Source organism: Bos grunniens, chromosome 13 (assembly GCF_055505025.1).
Source record: "Bos grunniens cultivar Pamir isolate PY7600 chromosome 13, Bosgru_T2T1.0, whole genome shotgun sequence".
Lineage (NCBI taxonomy): Eukaryota > Metazoa > Chordata > Mammalia > Artiodactyla > Bovidae > Bos > Bos grunniens.
In genome coordinates this window covers 55,597,859-55,621,091 of record NC_141177.1, presented here as the reverse complement: position 1 = coordinate 55,621,091, position 23,233 = coordinate 55,597,859, and the positions used below count along the sequence as shown (strand labels likewise).

The window sequence follows — 23,233 nt, the reverse complement described above, 5'->3', positions numbered from 1 at the left end:
CAGATTGACCGAAAAAAAAAAATAAAAAAAACACTTCACTCTTCTTACTATTTTTTTTTTCTTATTAAAGGTTCAACTAGAATTTTTAAAAATAAGGACTATGTCTCCTTGCTGCCCTCCACTGGTGGAGAAACACAATCCTAATTAAATTTCCCATCTACACCAATTGAAATCCAAATCAAAAGTTACCTAAAAATTTCCTGGACCTTGAAAGAGGTTAGGTTTCATTCATTAATTCTGAATGTTTTCAACTGCCATGCCAAATATGAACTGGCAGAGAAAGTTACCCTGGTCTTCTTTCTTTAGAGAAAAAGACCTGGCAAGATCCAGTCTGTTTTTTTAAGGAGCGTGATTGGCCTAGAGAGGCCATGGAAGGAATCCTGTGTCAGAATGTGAGTTTCCACCCTTATTTTACACCCTAATGCCATTCTTAGGCCCTTCACTAACTGCACCTCTAATATTCATTGTTCCAGATTTGAAAAGAAATCTTACACAACACAAAATTAGGAGGTGATGGGTTTTGTGTTTGAGAGCATTAATCCCTGCTTGGGTAAAAAGCTAACTGGTTGGAAGAAACTGAACTAACCCACTTCTTTATGCATCACTTTTATTAGTTGCAACCCCAAGTTTTCCTTAAAACAGTAATATTTCAGTTCTTCTACTTTATATCCATTGAAGGCATCCTACCATACTGCAGAATTACCCATGTGCAGTTAAGTACTGCATCTGTGCACTTGGATTTTGTTAACATGGATAGAAACGATTAGATCATCTCATTGAGAAAAGATTTTCCTCTGACATCTTGTTCCACCTTGATTTTCTTGACAAGAGTTTGAGCGAAGGGCTATTTCTAAGGTTGATTCTTTCTCCTTTCACAACGCACCCTCGAAATGTCCAAACATCCTGCAAATAATACCAAACACAATGAGTTTCTGAGAACTTGGATTTACCTATTCACCATAAGACAAAGATTTCTGACATCTACAAATGGTTAAATACGGGGGAAAAAACAGCCCTCCACGTAGTCATAAATTAGTAAATAAAAACCACATTCTGAGACTCCAGTTAATTTACTTGCCAGCATCTAAAATTATGTTTCACAAGCCAGGACAGTGGGTCAGTGAGTGCCCACTCTGTCAGTTTTTTTTTCCTTGGTGCTTGTGTTGATTACAGGTGTTGGAAATGGCTGTTATGTTTGGTCACAATACAGTTTAGTACCCAAGCTCCTTCTGTTGTTGGTGATATTTGCCTGCCCCATTCTGGGTGATCTCCTCCTGAAAATGATGTCCTAGGCTATTGGATTGGTTTTTTCTTCTTTGTTCCTAATAAGACAATTCAGACGTTTTTGCTTATTTTTTAGCAAACAGCTAGGTATGATGGGAAGAACAATTTTAGAATTGGGCCTCTGAAATCCCTGTCACATACATAACTGAAGCCTATCTCTTGAACTTTCCCTTTTCTCATTAAGAGCGTGGAACTATCTCAACTGCTCCATTGAGTTTTGGTGAAGAAAAGGGATAGGAATGTGTTTTGTGCCTGCAAAGAACTCTATAGCAGAAGGTAGTATTGTTCTTCTAAGTAAAGTCGATAAACTATAGCTGAGAGAGTCATGAAAAGAAATACAGGAACTTACTGATTTAGTACAACTCTGACAGACCTCAAACAGAATATATACATTTTTTTCCTGCCTTAAAATTCTGTATGCTGGATGAAAGCCCCAACCGGCAAAATACGTTGCCTTCGTAGGACATTTAAGTGCTGGACAATGGAAGAAGGCAAGACCCTCCAGAAGGTGCAAATATCAGGCCAGAGCATCTTCACATACAGGGATACATTCAGACATTCTAGAAAGTAAAGGGGTTAAGATGGAGAATCTTGAGCTGGGAAGTTGTTTCAGAAGATAACACCTTGCCACTGGTGTGTGAGGCTCTTCAACGTACTGAGCGGCCCTGAGTTGTTATTACACTCAGTCTACTTGGGGGTCATGTCACCCCAAAATAGATGATGCATTTATGATTATGTGGAAAATTCTGAAAGAGATGGGAATACCAAACCACCTGACTTGCCTCTTGAGAAACCTATATGCAGGTCAGGAAGCAACAGTTAGAACTGGACATGGAACAACAGACTGGTTCCAAACAGGAAAAGGAGTACGTCAAGGCTGTATATTGTCACCCTGCTTATTTAACTTACATGCAGAGTACATCATGAGAAACGCTGGGCTGGAAGAAGCACAAGCTGGAATCAAGATTGCCAGGAGAAATATCAATAACCTCAGATATGCAGATGACACCACCCTTATGGCAGAAAGTGAAGGGGAACTAAAAAGCCTCTTGATGAAAGTGAAAGGAGAGTGAAAAAGTTGACTTAAAGCTCAACATTCAGAAAACGAAGATCATGGCATCCAGTCCCATCACTTCATGGGAAATAGATGGGGAAACAGTGTCAGACTGTATTTTTGGGGGCTCCAAAATCACTGCAGATGGTGATTGCAGCCATGAAATTAAAAGACGCTTACTCCTTGGAAGGATAGTTATGACTAACCTAGATAGCATATTCAAAAGCAGAGACATTACTTTGCCAACAAAGGTCCGTCTAGTCAAGACTATGGTTTTTCCAGTGGTCATGTATGGATGTGAGAGTTGGACTATGAAGAAAGCTGAGTGCCGAAGAATTGATGCTTTTGAACTGTGGTGTTGGAGAAGACTCTTGAGAGTCCCTTGGACTTCAAGGAGATCTAACCAGTCCATCCAAAAGGAGATCAGTCCTGGGTGTTCATTGGAAGGACTGATGCTAAAGCTGAAACTCCAGTACTTTGGCCACCTCATGCGAGGAGTTGACTCATTGGAAAAGACCCTGATGCTGGGAGGGATTGGGGGCAGGAGGAGAAGGGGAAGACAGAGGATGAGATGGCTGGATGGCTCGATGGACATGAGTTTGAGTGAACTCCGGGAGTTGGTGATGGACAGGGAGGCCTGGTGTGCTGCAGTTCATGGGGTTGCAAAGAGTCGGACACGACTGAGCGACTGAACTGAACTGAACTGAACTGCAGGCACGTTTACCAAATAGGATCAGCTTCTTGGTTCAGGGCCTAAAACATAATCATCTACAATGCAAATAAGTTTGTTTATTTGCCTTGACTGCTAACTTGTTATTGATCAGCAACAGCATGGAATGTTCACTAGTTAAAAATAAATAATCTAGAGTGAGGTGTATTAATTAGGCAGGCATATGAAATACTCTCTTACACTGCTATGAGAACCGTCAGTGATCTCCCATCTCTGCTACATGCAGGCTTTCCTTAAACTCCCAATGCAAACTGACCCAAACACTTGCTTGAGAATTGTTTTCTGAGAGTCTTACTGGAATTCCACATACATACGTACTCTCTTCTTCACAAATAAAGGAGGCTTAATGATTGACAGCCCAAACCTTTAACATCTGTGCATTCAGAAGGTCACTTTGTCCTCCATTTCCTGACCTGTGATTGTGCTATTTCTTCTTGTACCCGTCTGTTTTGGAACGTGATAGCCTGTGTACAACAGGCTAGCCCTTAGACTTACAGAACCCAGGTCCCCACATAGGGAAACAAGTAGAAACAAGCCCCGCTGTCATTCCAGGACATCTCAGCGGTGTTTCTGAAACAAGCTGTAAACCTAAGCACTTTATATTTTCAAACTGAATCAGGTAGGAGAAGTATTAAACATCTGAAGAAAAGAAAAAAACGAGATCTTTACCTTGTCATTTCATACAGACATACCCTCAGCTGGCGTTTTTCAGTCCATAGATTTTACAGAATACCTCTTCCATTTCCTTTCCAACATTTTCCTGATTGGTGCCCTTCAGATCAATGTAGTGACAGTTGGCATCAGCAAAATGGCATGAAATTGTCTGTGGAAAGTGAATGACTCATGTTAGAAGGAAAAAAAAAAACACCTTGTTAACACCATCAATCAAGCAATGAGGCATCTTTCAGAAAGTTCTGTCCGTGAGCATTTGATTTCTAGACTGAATGCTATTCCCATGTGTCTTAAATCAGTCCCTCGATGACTCAGCTGCTTTTTTCTTCCAGCTAAAGGCTAATTGAGAAATTGTAAGATTTTTAACTGTGTAATTTATTATCCAAAGATATATACGGGGCAGGGAACAGAATTATGTAAGGAAGAAGTCTTAACTTTTTAGCATTTGATTTTTCTAATGAGTGAATATTTCCAAGTGCTACTAAGGAATGTATTGCAGGGTTTCTCATCAACTCAGTTACAGAAGTTAGTGGAGTTTGTAATGAGTTGGTATTTCAATGGCCACAGATGATGGAGCAAGAAAAACTGAAAAGCCCTTGCAAGGGAAAACAATACGCAGACACCCTTCTCCAGTCCAAAGCACAGTTCCAGTCTGATAGCATTCACATAAAATACTCATCTTGTTTCCTTTTGAAGGTAAGATGGAAGTTGTTTGGTTCTCCCCAGTCTCAAAGGACTTATCAACAGATCTAACTTGCAAGGTGATAGTTAAAACTCACCTTCGTTGTCACAAGTTAGTTGTCTTAGGGTGATTGCACCCATCAGAAGATCTTCCTACTTCCTACAAATTTCTAAGCAGTTGAGTCATGAACTTTATTTCCTATGGAAACCCTAGTGCTATACGAAGCCATTTTGTAGCCTGAGGCAAAAGAGAAGAAATGTACACTCCTACCTGTACGCTTTTATGTATTTTTTAATAGTTAGCATTTTCCAAACCATTAAAGCAGTTAAAAATATTGAAAAATTACAAAATTAATATATTAAAACACACTATTTCCAGCATAGTGCCTGTACCCCCCCCCAAATTTGTACTGTTCTGAGTGTCATGGTAGTGGAGGGTCTGATCTTGTTTCATTTGAGATTGTGCTCAGTGTGGAATTTTTTGTTTTATGCGTTGAGTCTTAGTTGCAGCATGTGGGATCTTCATTGCAGTGCACAGCCTCTTTAGTTGTAGCTGCTGCTGCTGAGTCACTTCAGTCATGTCCGACTCTCAGCGACCCCATGGACTCTAGCCTTCCAGGCTCCTCCATCCATGGGATTTTCCAGGCAAGAGTACTGGAGTGGGGTGCCATTGCCTTCTCTGCTAGTTGTAGCACAAGAGCTTAGTTGTTCTTAGGTATGTCAGATCTTAGTTCCCCAACTAGGGGCTGAACCAACCAACTTCCCCCAAATTGCAAGGTGAATTTGTAACCACTGGATCACGAGGTAAGTGGCTCACCATGGACTTTTTGGCATTAATGTTTCTTTATTTTAAATAAGATATTAAAATATTATTTAATTGGATCACTGAGTTTCTTTTAGCCTCCAAGAGAACTGCCTTCTTGCCTCATGCTCATCTCAGTCCTGTTGAGCCTGGTGGATGTTTGAATGAATGGAGAGTGAAATCTGACAACTAACCCTCAGCGACAGGGAGACAAAAGGGCTGTTTTGATAAACTGGAAGCCTTCAGTTCAGTCACTCAGTCGAGTCTGACTCTTTGCGACCCCATGAATCACAGCATGCCAGGCCTCCCTGTCCATCACAAACTCCCAGAGTTCACTCAGACTCAAGTCCATCAAGTCAGTGATGCCATCCAGCCATCTCATCCTCTGGCGTCCCCTTCTCCTCCTGCCCTCAATCTCTCCCAGCATCAGAGTCTTTTCCAATGAGTCAACTCTTAGCATGAGGTGGCCAAAGTACTGGAGTTTCAGCTTCTGCATCATTCCCTCCAAAAAATCTCAGGGCTGATCTCCTTCAGAATGGACTGGTTGGATCTCCTTGCAGTCCAAGGGACTCTCAAGAGTCTGCTGCAACACCACAGTTCAAAAGCATCAATTCTTCAGTGCTCAGCCTTCTTCACAGTCCAATTCTCACATCTATACATGACCACTGGAAAAACCATAGTCTTGACTAGACGGACCTTTGTTGGCAAAGTAATATCTCTGCTTTTGAATATGCTATCTAGGTTGGTCATAACTTTCCTTCCAAGGAGTAAGCGTCTTTTAATTTCATGGCTGCAGTCACCATCTGCAGTGATTTTGGAGCCCAAAAAAATGAAGTCTGACACTGTTTCCCCATCTATTTCCCATGAAGTGATGGGACCAGATGCCATGATCTTCGTTTTCTGAACGTTGAGCTTTAAGCCAACTTTTTCACTCTCCACTTTCACTTTCATCAAGAGGCTTTTTAGTTCCTCTTCACTTTCTGCCATAAGGGTGATGTCATCTGCATATCTGAGGTTATTGATATTTCTCCTGGCAATCTTGATTCCAGCTTGTGCTTCATCCAGCCCAGCGTTTCTCATGATGTACTCTGCATATAAGTTAAATAAGCAGGGTGACAATATACAGCCTTGACGTGCTCCTTTTCCTATTTGGAACCAGTCTGTTGTTGCATGTCCAGTTCTAACTGTTGCTTCCTGACCTGCATACAGATTTCTCAAGAGGCAGATCAGGTGGTCTGGTATTCCCATCTCTTTCAGAATTTTCCACAGTTTACTGTGATCCACACAGTCAAAGGCTTTGGCATAGTCAATAAAGCAGAAATTAATCTTTTTCTGGAACTCTCTTGCTTTTTCCATGATCCAGTGGATGTTAGAAATTTGATCTCTGGTTCCTCTGCCTTTTCTAAAACCAGCTTGAATATCAGGAAATTCACGGTTCACGTATTGCTGAAGCCTGGCTTGGAGAATTTTGAGCATTACTTTACTAGCGTGTAAGATGAGTGCAATTGTGCGGTAGTTTGAGCATTCTTTGGCATTGCCTTTCTTTGGGATTGGAATGAAAATTGACCTTTTCCAGTCCTGTGGCCACTGCTGAGTTTTCCAAATTTGCTGGCATATTGAATGCAGCACTTTCACAGCATCATCTTTCAGGATTTGGAATAGCTCAACTGGAATTCCATCACCTCCACTAGCTTTGTTCGTAGTGATGCTTTCTAAGGCCCACTTGACTTCACATTCCAGGATGTCTGGCTCTAGGTCAGTGATCACACCATTGTGATTATCTGGGTCGTGAAGATCTTTTTTGTACAGTTCTTCTGTGTATTCTTGCCACCTCTTCTTAATGTCTTCTGCTTCTGTTAGGTCCATACCATTTCTGTCCTTTATCAAGCCCATCTTTGCATGAAATGTTCCCTTGGTATCTCTAATTTTCTTGAAGAGATCTCTAGTCTTTCCCATTCTGTTGTTTTCCTCTATTTCTTTGCATTGATCACTGAGGAAGGCTTTCCTATCTTTTCTTGCCATTCTTTGGAACTCTGCATTCAGATGCTTATATTTTTCCTTTTCTCCTTTGCTTTTCACTTCTCTTCTTTTCACAGCTATTTGTAAGGCCTCCCCAGACAGCCATTTTGCTTTTCTGCATTTCTTTTCCATGGGGATGGTCTTGATCCCTGTCTCCTGTACAATGTCACAAACCTCATTCCATAGTTCATCAGGCACTCTATCTATCAGATCTAGGCCCTTAAATCTATTTCTCACTTCCACTGTATAATCATAAGGAATTTGATTTAGATCATACCTGAATGGTCTAGTGATCTTCCCTACTTTCTTCAATTTCAGTCTGAATTTGGTAATAAGGAGTTCATGATCTGAGCCACAGTCAGCTCCCGGTCTTATTTTTGTTGACTGTATAGAACTTCTCCATCTTTGGCTGCAAAGAACATAATCAATCTGATTTCGGTGTTGACCATCTGGTGATGTCCATGTGTAGAGTCTTCTCTTGTGTTGTTGAAAGAGGGAGTTTGCTATGACCAGTGCATTTTCTTGGCAAAACTCTATTAGTCTTTGCCCTGCTTCATTCTGTATTCCAAGGCCAAATTTGCCTGTTACTCCAGGTGTTTCTTGACTTCCTACTTTTGCATTCCAGTCCCCTGTAATGAAAAGGACATCTTTCTTGGGTGTTAGTTCTAAAAGGTCTTGTAGGTCTTCATAGAACCGTTCAACTTCAGCTTCTTCAGCATTACTGGTTGGGGCATAGACTTGGATTACTCTGATATTGAATGGTTTGCCTTGGAAACAAACAGAGATCGTTCTGTCATTTTTGAGACTGCATCCAAGTACTGCATTTTGGACTCTTTTGTTGACCATGATGGCTACTCCATTTCTTCTGCAGGATTCCTGCCCGCATGAGTAGATATAATGGTCATCTGAGTTAAATTCATCCATTCCAGTCCATTTCAGTTTGCTGATTCCTAGAATGTCGACATTCACTCTTGCCATCTCTTGTTTGACCACTTCCAATTTGCCTTGATTCATGGACCTGACATTCCAGGTTCCTATGCAATATTGCTCTTTACAGCATCAGACCTTGCTTCTATCACCAGTCACATCCACAGCTGGGTATTGTTTTTGCTTTGGCTCCATCCCTTCATTCTTTCTCAAGTTATTTCTCCACTGATCTCCAGTAGCATATTGGCCACCTACTGACCTGGGGAGTTCCTCTTTCAGTATCCTATCATTTTGCCTTTTCATACTGTTAATGGGGTTCTCAAGGCAAGAATACTGAAGTGGTTTGCCATTCCTTTCTCCAGTGGACCACATTCTGTCAGATCTCTCCACAATGACCCACCCATCTTGGGTTGCCCCATGGGCATGGCTTAGTTTCATTGAGTTAGACAAGGCTGTGGTCCTAGTGTGATTAGATTGACTGGTTTTCTGTGAGTATGGTTTCAGTGTGTCTACCCTCTGATGCCCTCTTGCAACATCTACCATCTTACTTGGGTTTCTCTTACCTTGGACGTGGGGTATCTCTTCACGGCTGCTCCAGCAAAGCACAGCCACTGCTTCTTACCTTGGACGAGGGGTATCTCCTCACCGCCGCCCTCCTGACTTTCAACATGGGATAGCGCCTCTAGGCCCTCCTGCGCCCGTGCAGCCATCACTCCTTGGACGTGGGGTTGGTCCTCCCAGCCGCTGCCCCTGGCCTCTGGCATGGGGGCGTGGGGTAGCTCCTCCCAGCCACCGCCCCTGACTTCGGACGTGGGGTAGCTCCTCTTGGCCGCCACCCCTAACCTCGGATGTGGGGTAGCTCCTCCTGGCCGCCGCCCCTGACCTTGGACTTGGGTAGCTCTTCTCTGCCGTTCCTGCGCCATTGCAGCCTGGCACTCTTGGCTGCTGCCCTTGACCCCCGACATGGGGTAACTCCTCTTGGCCGCCACCCTTCAGGCATGGGGTCCTCCTGGCTTCTGCCCCTGACCTCGGATGTGGGTAGCTCCTCTCGGCCGTGCTTAGTGTGCCGGTAGCAGCCGCCATCACACTCAATGTGCCGGTCGCAGCCCCAAAGAAGACACTAATATTTAGTATCAACAGCCATGTCATCCTAGGGAAACGTGGCCCAGCATATCATCAGATCTGCTGAATTTTAGAGAAGCAAGAAATCTGGGAATTTATGAGAAATTCTGTCCGTTTTTAATGTAAGCACTGATCTCATAAAGCTTAAAACATTCTGAGGCTAAGGAGTGAAAAACATGGCCATATCTGATTTCTGGGTGGCCAATTCACACCTTCCTTTCCAATCAATAATATTTTAACCAGTAGCTATAATATTACAGACGTTCCCCTTATATGAGCTGTATACATTCCAAATGTTATTATTTGGTATGTATGTCTGCCTTTGTCTTTTCCTCTGAAAACATGCTGTCATTTGCCAAGTAACTAAGCTCTCTGTCTGAAGAAATTCCATGAATGTTCAATAGTGATGGCATCCTAAGGTCATCTGGCTTCTTACTGCTGTAAGCAACAAAGCATGAGGGAGACAAATATATTTCCTGGTAGATACACCAGACTAAAGGGCAGCTGAGTTAGAAGTTACAACTCCTTTAACTTTTCATGTATCGGGATACTTTTCTTCCTCATGCATTCATCTTCAAACAGTGCTGTGATGTGAATGTGTACCTTCCGGAATCCTTGACTTTTGTTCCGACCAGATCCATGGATGAGCAAAGGGTGAAAGAAGACGGTGTCTCCCTTCTCCATCACCAAGTGCACCCGGGCATTGTTTTTGTCATAGTCCTGGATCCCGTGGAACATGATGTTGACTCCTCCCTAAAATCATGAGAGAAGCCAAGTTCAAAAGTGAAGAAGTCAAGAATTAAAACTTTTATCAATGATTCATCAGGGAAAACAAAGCTTCTCTAAGTTCTTCCAAGAGAAAGAGACAAATAAATTAGATTTTTAAAAAATTATTTATACCAAAGCTTCTCAGTTGACTGGTTTTAGAAAGCCATGAGTTGTTAAAATCAGAGATACTTTAGACTGGATGAAAAATTTGGAATTTCCACCTATGGTTCATTACTGAATGATAACTGAAGACCCAGATCAGCTTTGCATTTTGTGGGAATGCAGGAGATCATCTTTCCTGGTAAACCCATGCTCATTCTTTCCCAGCATGCTCTTCTCCTCACCTGGAACTTGCATCAGTCATTCCTCTATTACTCAGAAGTATCTCTTAAGAAGCTAACTCAGAGAGAGGCTCATCTCCCCAAATAGGAGAGAGAAAGTACTCAGTATTTCTGAGCTCAAAACCCACTCATGTTACATCCAGAGTAAAGAAAGAAAGTAAATTAAAATGTTACATTTTAAAATTATTTCAACCTCTGTTTTTCAAAGTCACTGCACACAAAGAAAAAAAAAAAAAACCCACAACTTTGTTTTCAAACTATTTTCAAAGTTAATTACTGCATTAGCTAATAGTTATATCTTTTATGGAAAAAACCTAAAATGAGAAGCTTTCAAGCCTTTTTGGGTCTTGGGCAGTATCCCATTTCCTTTCCTAAGACTATCCCAAACCCAAATTCCTTTGCGGGAATGACTACTTCCCGACTGTACTGTGGTGAGTCTTTGTCTCCTGCCCAGAGTGGATATTTGAGCAAGATAACTCCATCTAGTCTCCCATTGCAGCACTTAGCACTAAGCCTCAGTGCAGGAATTCTAACTAATTCTGACTAATTTAAGCACAGAAGTCCTGAAACACGCACACACACACATATATATATATATATATATTTTTTTTTTTTTTTGGCTGAGCGGCTTTTCAGATCTTAGTCCCTAACCAGAGACTGAACCTGCATATTTCACAGTGAAAGCTTGGATTCCTAAGCACTAGACTACCAGGGAAGTCCCAATATTCTTAGCATCCTGCAGAACCATGTGCATTCTGTCTGCCTTAACAAAAGGTGCTCTTCCATCCTTACCATCATTATGGGATTTTGAGACCTTATTTCCTTACATCTAAAACACTAATTAAGAGTCTACTCCCTTGTTTCTCTGCCTCTGGACTCCTACACCTGCAATACATATACTGTGCCAGACCACAAGGTTATTATCCTTGAAAAAATGATTTGATCTCCTCAATCATGGGCCCCAAATCATTGACCAGCTAAATTGATAAACCATGGAACAGCCTCATAATGGAACGCTGCTCAGTCCTCCCCAGAGCCTCTCTCTGCTGGTCTCTTCAGGTGGAAGCAGATAATCCCGCTTCTTCACTGAGAGACCAACCAGTCAGTGTGTAAGACTCACTTGGCACATGCATCTGGTGTTACTGTGTTTTTGTCTTACCTCTGTAGTTAGGCTTTATAATCTCAGCTCTTTTATAGCATCACCAAAGTCCACCACTTTGGTTGGCCTTCAAGCACTTGTTGAAAGAATGGAGGTGATCATTTTATCTGACATCCTGGAATTTTCCCTAATCCTCGTTTTACATTCCAGAACAATGTTTCTCTAAGAAAGGAAATGTCATCTTACTGGTAAAGCTCCTTATGTGTATGTGCGTGCTGAGTCACTTCAGTCATGTCTGATTCTTTGCCTATAGATTGTAGTCTGCTAAGCTCCTCCGGAGAAGGCAGTGGCAACCCACTCCAGTACTCTTGCCTGGAAAATCCCATGGACAGAGGAGCCTGGTGGGCTGCTGTCTATGGGGTCGCATAGAGTCAGACACGACTGAGCGACTTCACTTTCACTTTTCACTTTTCATGCATTGGAGAAGGAAATGGCAACCCACTCCAGTGTTCTTGCCTGGAGAATCCCAGGGAGGGCGGAGCCTGGTGGGCTGCCGTCTATGGGGTCGCACAGAGTTGGACACTAAAGCGCCTTAGCAGCAGCAGCAGCAGCAAGCTCCTCTGTCCATGGGATTCTCCAGGCAAGAATATGAGTACTGATATGAAATCAAAACAGTCAAATCTGATCAAAACTCAGCCATCTAGCAAACTTACCTCCCATTGGGGATAATCATGGGGTTTCAAGGGGCCTTTGCGTGTCCCTGGCAGCACAGCCAGACAGCCATCGTTCCGGTCAATGTGCTCCATGGCTGTCCAGGCACAAACGATGCTATTGCTGGGCCTGAACGGGAAATAGTGCAGATCCTGGTGCAAGGGATGACGGGATGTCTTCTTGCCTGAAACAGAATTTGCTGTTAAATAAACTTAAGTCTCAGAATTCTTCTCTGCTTAAAAAACCAGAACAATGACCTATCCTTGCAAAAACCAAACAGATGAGACAATGCTGAAGAAAACCAGCCTCTAGAGATAAGCACCAAATTAGAAGACTGAATCAGCACAATGACTCAATCCTCTAATTCTTTCTGGATTTCTGGTAGCTGAGGACTACTTACACTGTTTTCTAGCAATCTGTACATATGTCATCATCTCCGTTGTGCTTTATACCTTCCTAACTCTGGTTTGGGCATAGAGCTTAGTATACCCAAAACAGGTTGACTAATTAAAGAGAGTGGTCAAATCTGAGATCCTATGACAGCCTTCTAAGTGACTGATATAAAAAAATGATTCATTAATTAACTAAATAAATAAATAGAAGGACTCTCAAAAGGTTTCCCCCACCAAACTAGAACCATTTGCTGTACAATCACTGTGAAGAACCAGAGATACTACACCCACATTCACATTCTCCCCTAGAATTGCCTTCTGAACGTGGTTTCCCCAGGCCAGGTGATCTCTTCACCCAGGACACCCAGGGAGGGAAAGGCCTACTGATATTAGGCTACAGGCTTAGTACATAAACCTCTCTTGGCCATCAGGACAGAGACAGAGTAGCAATGGATTAAAGATCTCTAATGGCTGATTTCCTACCACTGATACAGCTGAATTTCTCAGTGTGGCCAAGAGCCATCTGCATAGCATCTCTGAGTATGGTTAATAAAATCCAGGTTCCTAGTTTCTATTTTCTGAATCAGTCTCTCTAGGAGGGAGGGCTTAGAAGCTACATTTTACCAAGCACAGAAAACTTTAAGAATAGCTATGGTATTTGATAAAAGTTCAGTTTTAAATTTGTTAGTAATAATACTGTCTTCAGATCAGGAAGCCAAAGTCCACACCCTCATGCATTGGTGAGAATGGGTAACAAAGCTTAGAGATGCTGAATATCAGGAGTCTGTGGGGGTAGAGAGACAGTTGTGTTTTATTAAACTGCATCTTTCAGAAGCCACTTGTCTACAGTCCCAGCAATAACCCTGGAGTTAACATTGATATCACTATTATACTTCAGTGTTGTTATGATGTAAGCTACTTTGAGACTTAAGTGAAAATATATATATTCATTTATGCAAAAATTTAGCAGTAGTGCACTTTGCTATTTTCTTTCTTTCTTTTTCTCTTTATTTGTTTGCTTTTCTTTTCCTTTATCAATAAAAGCTCTTTACCAGAATCTGGAGGTTTGTTTATCAGCATTGTATGTATGGCCATAATATTGGGTCCAGTGAAGCACTCCACATACTTCAGAATCTAAGGAAAAAGGAGGGAAATCAGATGCACAAGTATGTGGCACAAAGTACATCTATCTATACCCCGTTGGCAGTCATTTAAATCAATCAACCAGTATTTCACAACCTTGCAAACAAACCACGCAAAAGTGAGCAACTGCAAATCATCAGAAACACTCTCAAACAGGCTTTTTGGAACCAGCTGAAAATCTAAGTGCTTCTTCTACAAGAGAGACACGAGTTTTTCTGAGACACCAGCTACGAAGGGCAGGAATTAAACCTCCGATGAAAAAGATGTCCAAACTGGCAGGGCCAGTTGAATGAAAACAATGATGATGTTGTTCAGACACTAAGTCCTGTCTAACTCTTTGAGACCCCACAGACTGCAGCACACCAGGCTTCCCTGTCCTCTACTGTCTCTCAGAGTTTGCTCAAATTCATATCCATATTCAATCTCTAATTCTGTCTGACTCCAAAAAATGAAGTACATTCTATGGCGCTCAATTATATGATCTCTTCTGTATAAGGAATGTAGGCAATTTGAGTATAAAACACTTGAAATGTTACAAAACTCCCAGGAGACCGACCTAATGCTTGTTTTATTTTTTATTAAAAAGTTTGTTTTTGTCATTTTGGGGGGTATTCAAAAAGATGGAAAAAGAGTTGTTCTTTACTTTTTTAAAAAATTTTGATTGGGGTATAGTTGAATTATAATTGTTAATTTCAGGTGTATAGTAAAATGAAAATGTTATATATATATACACTAAGACTCTTTCCCCATATAGGCCATTACTGAGTATTGAATACAGTTCCCTGTGCTATACAGTAATCGTTATTTGTTGTCTATTTTCTATACAGTGTGTGTATGTGTCCATCTCAGTCTTCCAATTTATCTCTCCTAGGCTGCGATTTTCTAAATGGTTGTCATTCAAGAGCAATCCTCAGAGTTTTTGTTCTGCTTTGCAGAATTTTCCAATATATTTAGAGGATATTCTCCCTACTTCCTATCTTAGTCTTATCCTGATTAATAAAATTCTTCAAACCATGGGTTTGAGGTGCTGGTCATTTTTCCAATATATATTAAAATAAACACCTAGCTATTAGAAGAATACCTACCTCCTAAAATATCATTGCATGAACCACCAGACACATGGTTTGCAGGTTACAGAAGTAGGAACATCCTGACAGGACATTCTACCACATGCTGCCTATAATTTCCAGCTTTTATCATGATCCACCCACACAATTTTCATTTCCAAAACAGGACGTGAGGTTGGGAAGAATGCATGGTTCAAAGAGGCCACTTCCCTTCTTGTCCCCAACTCAAGAGGCCAGACCTCCCAGATACCTCAGCTGTGCAGTCTTCAAGAATCAGACTTTCTAACAGCACTTGGGGTATAAGTTCTAATAAGTACTTTGTGCAAAGTGTCCTTTTAAACCATTCTAAATGACTGGTCAGAAACCATAGTACAGGACTACCTTATGCTACAGTGGATAAGAACCCCACTGCCAGTGCGGGGGACATGGATTTGATCTCTGCTCCAGGAAGATTCCACACACAAGGAGCACCTAAGCCCTCGCACCACAACTGCCGAGCTCCAGCTCTGGAGCCTGAGAGCCGCAGCAAGAAAAGCCAACAAAATGAGAATCCCATGCACCTCAACTAGAGAGGAGCCCATGTGCAGTAACAAAGACAGCACCAGCAAAAATAAATAAATGAGAAAAAAATAATAAACTCTTTTAAAAATGAAACTGTAATACATTCACGCAAGGCATTACTATGCAATAGTTTACAAAGTATAAAGTAGATCCACAGATACCAATGGAAAGATGTCTCTCTCATATGTACTACCAGTGGAAAAACCAAGGTGACAACCAGGATGCTTCCTGTTACACGAAAGGTGGGGTTATACAAATATGCTTGATTATACCTGAAACGGTTCTAGATGAATACGTAAAACAGAAGAGTGAGTGGTGCAGGGGGTGCGAGAATTTCCTTTTCCCTTCATGTCATTCCACACTAGATATTTCATAGCTATGAACTACTCTTAAAGAATAATTTTTTAAAAACCTAGTTTAAATTTAAAAACAGACACCACTACTGACCAGATTCATAAAACAAATTGAAAAGCGGCGTGCAATAGGTAAGCCTCAGCACTTTTATCCCTGTGGACATGCCTGTAGGGAGTGTGAGAAGGCTGTCTGTTTACCACAGAATTCCTGCTCCTCTCCAGCAAAAATAGAAAAATCATGAGGATTTCTCAGTCTTGGCACTACTGACATTTTGGGCCGCATCATTCTTTGTTTGCTGCAACAGGCTCTTCTCTGCATTATAGCATCCCTGGACCCAGTAGCAGCATCCAGATCTCTACCCATTAAAACCCACCACCCCTCCTGCCTGACAAGCAAACATGTCTCCAGACTTTGCCAAATGTCCACCTCTGATTAAGAACCACTGCTATCGGGCCCCAATAGAAAAGGACAAGAGTCTAATCCTTTGCTACCCCATGGAATGTAGCCTGCCAGGCTCCTCTGTCCATGAGCTTTTCCAGGCAAGAATACTGGAGTGGGTTGCCATTTCCTTCTCCAGGGGATCTTCTCAAACCAGGGATCGAACCCATGTCTCTTAAGTCTCCTGCAGTGGAGGGGGGTTCTTTATCACTAGCGCCACCTGGGAAGGCCAGTAGAAAAGGGCAAGATAAAATGAAAAAAACAAAAAAGTTATAAAGATTTCAGAGGCAGACATGCAGATAGGCTATTAGCTTAAAGAGAAAGAAAGCACAGGAAGGTCTTGAACCTCAGGGAGGGTGCAGTATCTGAAGAGTTCCTCATCTTCTTGGAAATCCTGGACCTTGGAAACCACTTTCTCACTTGGCACGTATTCTGATTTTGCGATGGTGACATCTCTCATCACCAACAATCCCAATGGTTTCACCTCCTTTCTGCAGATTCTTTGAAACTCATTCCTAGAAAATTCATTGGTAAATGATGTCAGTACCACAGGCACTAAGCACCTTCCTGGCCTTCCACTTGTTCTGTGGAAGGACTCGAAGACTTGGGAGTGGTTTCTCTGCACTAAATGGTCCTCAAGCCCCAGGTCAAATAGTTCTGATGACAGGAAGGAGAAAATGGCCAACTCAGAAGTGCCCGCCTCCTAACTGTGGAGTTGAAATTCGCTACCAGAATTTGAATAGTCCGTAGCTTAGTGGACCAGTGGGGAAATATTTGTGATTTGGTTTCATTAGAACAAAAAAGCAAACACCTCCCTAGCATCACCATGTACCAGGCCCTAAGAACTCTGTCTCTACTTTACCTGTTTAGTCCTAAAAACCATTCTAGGACATAAGTACTGTTATTTTCCCCATTCTGCAGATATAGAAACAGGCATGGAAAGGTTAAGGAAATTGCCCTATACCTACAATATTAACTAAAGAGACTGAGATTAAAGCCAGACACTCTGGCTCAAACCCAGGTTCTAACAAGCCACTTCCTAACAAACCTGATCCCTGAAAAATATCTGAACACACACAAGGTAATCCTACCCATAGTCCCATTGCACACACAGAATACACATTTCCATTATATAATAAAGTGTTACTTAGCACCTAAAGCGTTGAGTATCAGCATCAGACACCAAATTTTTAATGACAAGAAATCCATTTTCTTCATAGAATTTTCTCTGTTCTAGGCTTAGAACATTATTCTCCCAAGTGTACCTAAAGGAGGAAAAAAATCTCAAATAAATCCAATTTAAAAATCATAACCTAACATTATGTATCAAGAACCTGAGAAATGTTTGTACTCTTCCACCAAGCATTTCTAAGACTTTAAGGAAATAATCTGAGTTTTTTTTAAGTTTTAAATCTAAAACAGTAATTACTGTCACTAAGATATAGAATAATAATTAACTGATTATATCATATCCATTCAATGTGATTGGATTAAAAATGAACATACTTATTAAATTAAGGACATTGCTTATTAAATTAAGATTTGATGACAGTGATATAAAACCAAGACACTATTTGTTCCCAAGGAAAAAACTGTAAAGAAATACAGGAAAAATATTTAACAGTGATTTCCTTAATAGAATGGCATTATGGATGGTTTTTTTTACTTCCTCCTATTTCTCTGATTTTAAAATTGGCTCTGTAATGAATAAATATGGTTTATCAAAGAGGAAACAAATTTAATATATTTTGTGTTTTTAATTGTCTGGTTCATGCATTCACAGAAGAAATCCAAGTAACAAAAATCTAAATATGTGCATAGCACACACACAAACTCAAATCACCCTATCCCTTCCTCTGGTTTGGAGTTGCCACTCTATGAGAATAGTCCACAGACATCAATGTCTTCCACTTCAAAAGTGACATCAAGATAAACCAATGATGCTAGCTGGACATCAGAGTGACCAAACAACAGGATAATTTAAATGAGATTTACCATGCCTGAATTTTACAAAATAAGCTTATGCATTTTCTGACATTTTCACTTCTTTTTAAAATTTAAAATACATAGAGGAAAAGTCTTTGTCTTCAAAAATTTCCAATTAGAAAAAGTCCTGGGTTGGAGGACTTGTATAATAAATTCTCATCATGCAACCTGTGTTTTATATCCTAGTTACCATGGTCGGGGGGCGGGGGAAACCTTTATGTACATTGTATGGTTAAGAATTAAAATTATATCTACTTACTGGAATTGTTGAGGATGGAAAGTGGCTGGAGAACCAGGCCTTGAAGCCGGGTGAGATATCTAGGATGTGATTTAAGGCAAATCAAGTGAAGTCCAGGCATCACCCTTCTAGAATCAACGCACCCTGGATTGGTTTTCACAAGGGAAGACCAGCCCTACACAGTCACCAGGCACACTGACTACACACATACGCTTCAGTGCACTGCTGCTTAGATCGTCTCATTTCACAATGGCCTAAGGAGGTGCCTGGAAGCCAAGACCTTTATTATGCCAACTGCACAGAGCAGAAACCCTAGGCTGGGAGCGCTCAGTAACTGGTCCAAGGTCACCCAGCAGAGAGCAACTGAGCTAAGACTTGACTGACACTGTATTCATACTTTCCTTATTCCTCCTGGATATTTTTTCCACCAAACTACTGAGTGAATAAAAATGCAAAGGCTCTATTCTAGAAATAAAGAGAAATGTGCTATTTGAAAGAGATATTTAACTTAGTGGGAGCCTAGTCCAAAATATTAGAAACAGTTTGGCTGGTCATTAAAAAAAAAAAAAGTATGGAAAATGTTGCCAACCCTGGCTCAAGACTAAAAGCTATTGCTTTAGTGGAGTGCCTCCCTGTAAAGCACTGATTCTCAGATGAAGTGGGTATGGTGGGTGTCAGATTCACCTGGAGAACTTTTTTAAACCCCTACTAGAGTTCAAGCTCCAAAATTCTTCCCCCAGTAAAAAATCACTGTGGTAGGACTGGATTGTATCTTTCAGTTGTATTGAGGCTGGAAAATACTTGGAGAACTAGGAGGGTAAAAAACACTAGTGTCCTTAAGTGTAAGATCTGCAGTGATACAGCCTTTCACATGCCTCTGAATTACCTATGGTTTCTCAAAAGAAAAAATAAAGTCCATAAAATAAACAATGACTCCAAGAAAAATATAATCCACATACTAGAGTATCATTTTAAATATCTTAAAAAACTAGAAAATTCCTTCTAGTTTTCTTTTCTATATAGTTATCACAGATGATTGTCTTAGCATTGGGGTTTTTTTCTCTTCTCATTTTTTCTATTGTTTCTTTTGCTGAAAGAGTTATTTTCAGAATGTCACTTCTCAAAAACATGCTTTTTGAATGCTGTTTGTATGTAACTGGGGACAATATAATAATCAAGGAGATGTGAATTCCCTGGCATCCCAGTGGTTAGGACTCAGCACTCTTTCTCTGGAGGGCCCTGGTTCACTTAGCTGGTTGGGGAACTAAGATCCCACAGGCCTCACAGTGTGGAAAAATAAAAAGTCAGGGAGGAGGCAGGCCAGGAGTCAGAATTACTAGCTGCAGTCTGTTTTCCCTGAGGGAGAGAGTTAACTTCTTTGTCAGTTGTTCTCAGCAAACTGTGGCTGCCAGGACAGTCCAGACATGACTCTTCCAGTCCTTTTCTCCTCTCTCCCACGCCTGCATTATGGCTTTTACTTTTGTTGTTGTTCTTGGAGAATTTTTTTAATACATGGAAATGTTTACAAAGCTAATAATTATTTACTATGTTTCCTATATAATGTTAATAAACCTGGGGAAAAAAATGGGGTAAGAATCTGTACCATACTGCATGGTCCTAACTATGGAATTATGCAGTTATGTAAATACATGGAAATAAACACGCCAAACTGTTTACAAATAATGACCTGTAGGAAGTGGAATTATGGGTGATATTGATTTTCTTATTTGTGTTTATATGCATTTAAAAACTACACTGTAGGACTTCCCTGGCAGTCCAGTGGTTAAGACTGCATTCCAGTGCAGGGGGTGTGGGTTGGATCCTTTGTCTCAGACCTAAGAGCCCACCTGCCTCATGGCCAAAAATCAAAAACATCAAACAGAAGCAATATTGTAACAAATTCAATAAAGACTTTAGAAATGTTCCACTTCCAAAAAATCTTTATAAAAATAAAAACTAGACTGTCATACTTCAAAAATCATTCCTTATTTCAGAATCCTTAAAAAAACTGGAAATAATAGAACTGCCATATGATGCAGCAATCCCACTGCTGGGTGTGCACACTGAGGAAACCACAATTGAAAGAGACACGTGTACCCCAATGTTCATCGCAGCATTGTTTATAATAGCCAGGACATGGAAGCAACCTAGATGTCCATCGGCAGACGAATGGATAAGAAAGCTGTGGTACATATACACAATGGAGTATTACTCAGCCATTAAAAAGAATACATTTGAATCAGTTCTAATGAGGTGAATGAAACTGGAGCTGATTATACAGAGTGAAGTAAGCCAGAAAGATAAACACCAATACAGTATACTAATGAATATATATGGAATTTAGAAAGATGGTAACAATAACCCTGTATGCGAGACAGCAAAAGAGACACAGATGTATAGAACAGTCTTTTGGACTCTGTGGGAGAGGGAGAGGGTGGGATGATTTGGAGAATGGCATTGAAACATGTATAATATCATATGTGAAACAAATCGCCAGTCCAGGTTCAATGCATGATACAGGATGCTCGGGGCTGGTGCACTGGGATGACCCAAAGGGTTGGGATGGGGAGGGAGGTGGGAGGGGCGTTCAGTCTGGGGAACACATGTACACCCATGGTGGATTCATGTCAATGTATGGCAAAACCAATACAATATTGTAAAGTAATTAGCCTCTGATTAAAATAAATAAATTTATACTAAAAAATAATAAAAATAATAAATGTATTCAAATGAAAACGTCAGTGCTTTAACTGCACTAGTCATATTTCAGGTGTTCATAGCCACATGTGGCTACCATATTGGACAGCACTGGCACAGAACATTTCCACCAGCATAGGAGCTTGTGTTGGTGCTATTCTAGGAAACAGATATGGAAAAAACCAACTCTGACCTCCATACTATTAAAGCTAAGTCCAATATGATCAGAATATTAAACTTAAGGTATTCCCTGGCAGTCCAGTGGTTAGGACTTAGTGTTTCCACTGCAGCGGGCATGGGTTCAATCATTGGTTGGGGAAGTAAAATTCCATGTGTCATACAGGTGGGCAAAAAAAAAAACCCCACACAATTAAAATTTGAAAGTGTTAACAACCTGACTCAGAAACCTTAATCTAGTTCCAATTATATCTGGTCCGAGTATATTTGTGGTTTTCACAACTGAACTTGTATCAGAACCAGGTGAAACCAGGTTGCCAGCCCCACGTCCCTGGATGTTGACACCACAGGTCTGAGAGGAGGCTGAGGTCCTTCATTTCTACCAAGTAGCCAGGTGGTGCTGATGCTGCTGGCCCTGGGACCACACTTTAACAACCACTATGTGCCTTAAATGACCTTTGTCAGGAGTTTTAATCTCCAACCTCAATTGCTTTCTCACCTGTAAAATGAGATTATAGTCACCTGTGCTGTGCCTAGTTGCTCAGTCGTGTCTGACTCTTTGCCACCCCATGGACTCTAGCTCGCCAGGCTCCTCTGTCCGTGGGGATTCCCCAGGCAAGAATACTGTGATGAGTTGCCAATCTTCCTCCAGGGGATCTTCCCAACCTAGGAATCGAACCCTGATCTCCTGCCTTGCAGGTGGATTCTTTACCTTCTGAGCCACCAGGGAAGCCACAGAGTCACCTAGGTTCCCTTTATCAGTTTGTGGATGGGATTTTAAATTTACAATGGTTCTGATTGGAACTCCTCTGGGAGAACAGCAGTGAAATTAAAAGGAACAGCCACCAGAATCGACTTTAAGAAAGATTTCAGGATCCTGAATACAGCAGAGCAAAATCCCAGCCTGTGTTGTGAGCCCTGAATGAGATCACTGAACACACAAAAACAATTCTGCAAAGCAAGTTGATTTCTGAGGCACACAGTGACATCTCTCTGGATCCAACACCGGTGGCGCACAGATTGACTTGGATTCATTTCAGAAGGCCTGACCAGGAGTAGACACAGGACACCCAGCCCTTCTCCAGGAAACAGTGTAAGTGCCACCGGGCTCCCCTGAAGAAGAAGAGCTGGGGGGCAGCCCCATCCCGAGAGGAGCGCTCGGCTCCTCAGGGTGGCTCTGCGCCCCTGGCTATGGTCTCTGTCTCTAGGCAGCCCCACGATCAGGCATGGTCAAGTATAGAAAGTGACAGGGCAACAGAGAGTCAGCCAGCTTGGACTTCCCACCGTCCCCTCCCAAAGCCGGGGAACAGAGGCCCTGAGAGGGCCCGGAAGGCTGCAGCAACGCTAACTCCGACGCCAAGTCACTGGAGCCAGCAGTCCCAGACCCACCTGGCAGACAAGTGCCCTCCTGGGGGATGTACGTGTCCTCGCCCGCCAGCACCTGGAAGAGATGTGACCATCACAAGGACAGATGGTGGGAGCCAGGAGCCAGAAAGAGTCAGCAGGGAGGTTGTATGATACACCCTGAAAGCCATCATTTTCCGAGCTCGAACGCCGTGCTCCCAAAGGATACAGTGGGCCGGGCCAAGCAGCCATCGAGGTGGCGCAGCAAGATGCGTAGGCGGGAGGAGGTGTGGTTCTGGTCCATGGCCTCTCGGGGAACACCTGGCCCTTGGAGGCACACGTCTTTTTAACTCTGCTATCGGCCCCACCTCCACGTCGCTCCTGCTCAGCCAAGGCCTTGGGGCTAAAGAAGCTGCCACCTCCCACGTCGGCCAAGGGCACTGACACAGTTTGTTCTACAAGACCCGGAAGATCATATCTGTCACACAGAGCAGGAAACTATTCCCAAGGGCTCAGTCACTGGGTTAAGTTTGCCCAGGAAGAAAGCATGCCAGAACATAACTCATGCTTAGCTACATAGTTCCACTTATTTTATTCATGAAGATCCTTCTACCAAGCTGCTGAAG

The 23,233-nt window shown here is 41.8% G+C and overlaps 1 protein-coding gene across 1 annotated transcript; it reads right to left on the bottom strand.

The window, feature by feature from the left end:
- Nucleotides 1-597: 597 nt before the first annotated feature.
- Nucleotides 598-22,974, bottom strand: LOC147361029 (phytanoyl-CoA dioxygenase, peroxisomal-like). Its single transcript, XM_086335198.1, has 9 exons — nucleotides 22,837-22,974; nucleotides 22,520-22,704; nucleotides 17,320-17,430; nucleotides 16,512-16,680; nucleotides 13,655-13,736; nucleotides 12,213-12,394; nucleotides 9,895-10,044; nucleotides 3,761-3,891; nucleotides 598-903 (listed from the first exon to the last, which is right to left on the bottom strand). Exons 1-8 carry the CDS (start codon nucleotides 22,909-22,911, stop codon nucleotides 3,763-3,765), a joined length of 1,083 nt encoding a protein of 360 aa, XP_086191324.1. The 5' UTR covers nucleotides 22,912-22,974; the 3' UTR covers nucleotides 598-903; nucleotides 3,761-3,762.
- Between the last annotated feature and the right edge of the window lie 259 nt (nucleotides 22,975-23,233).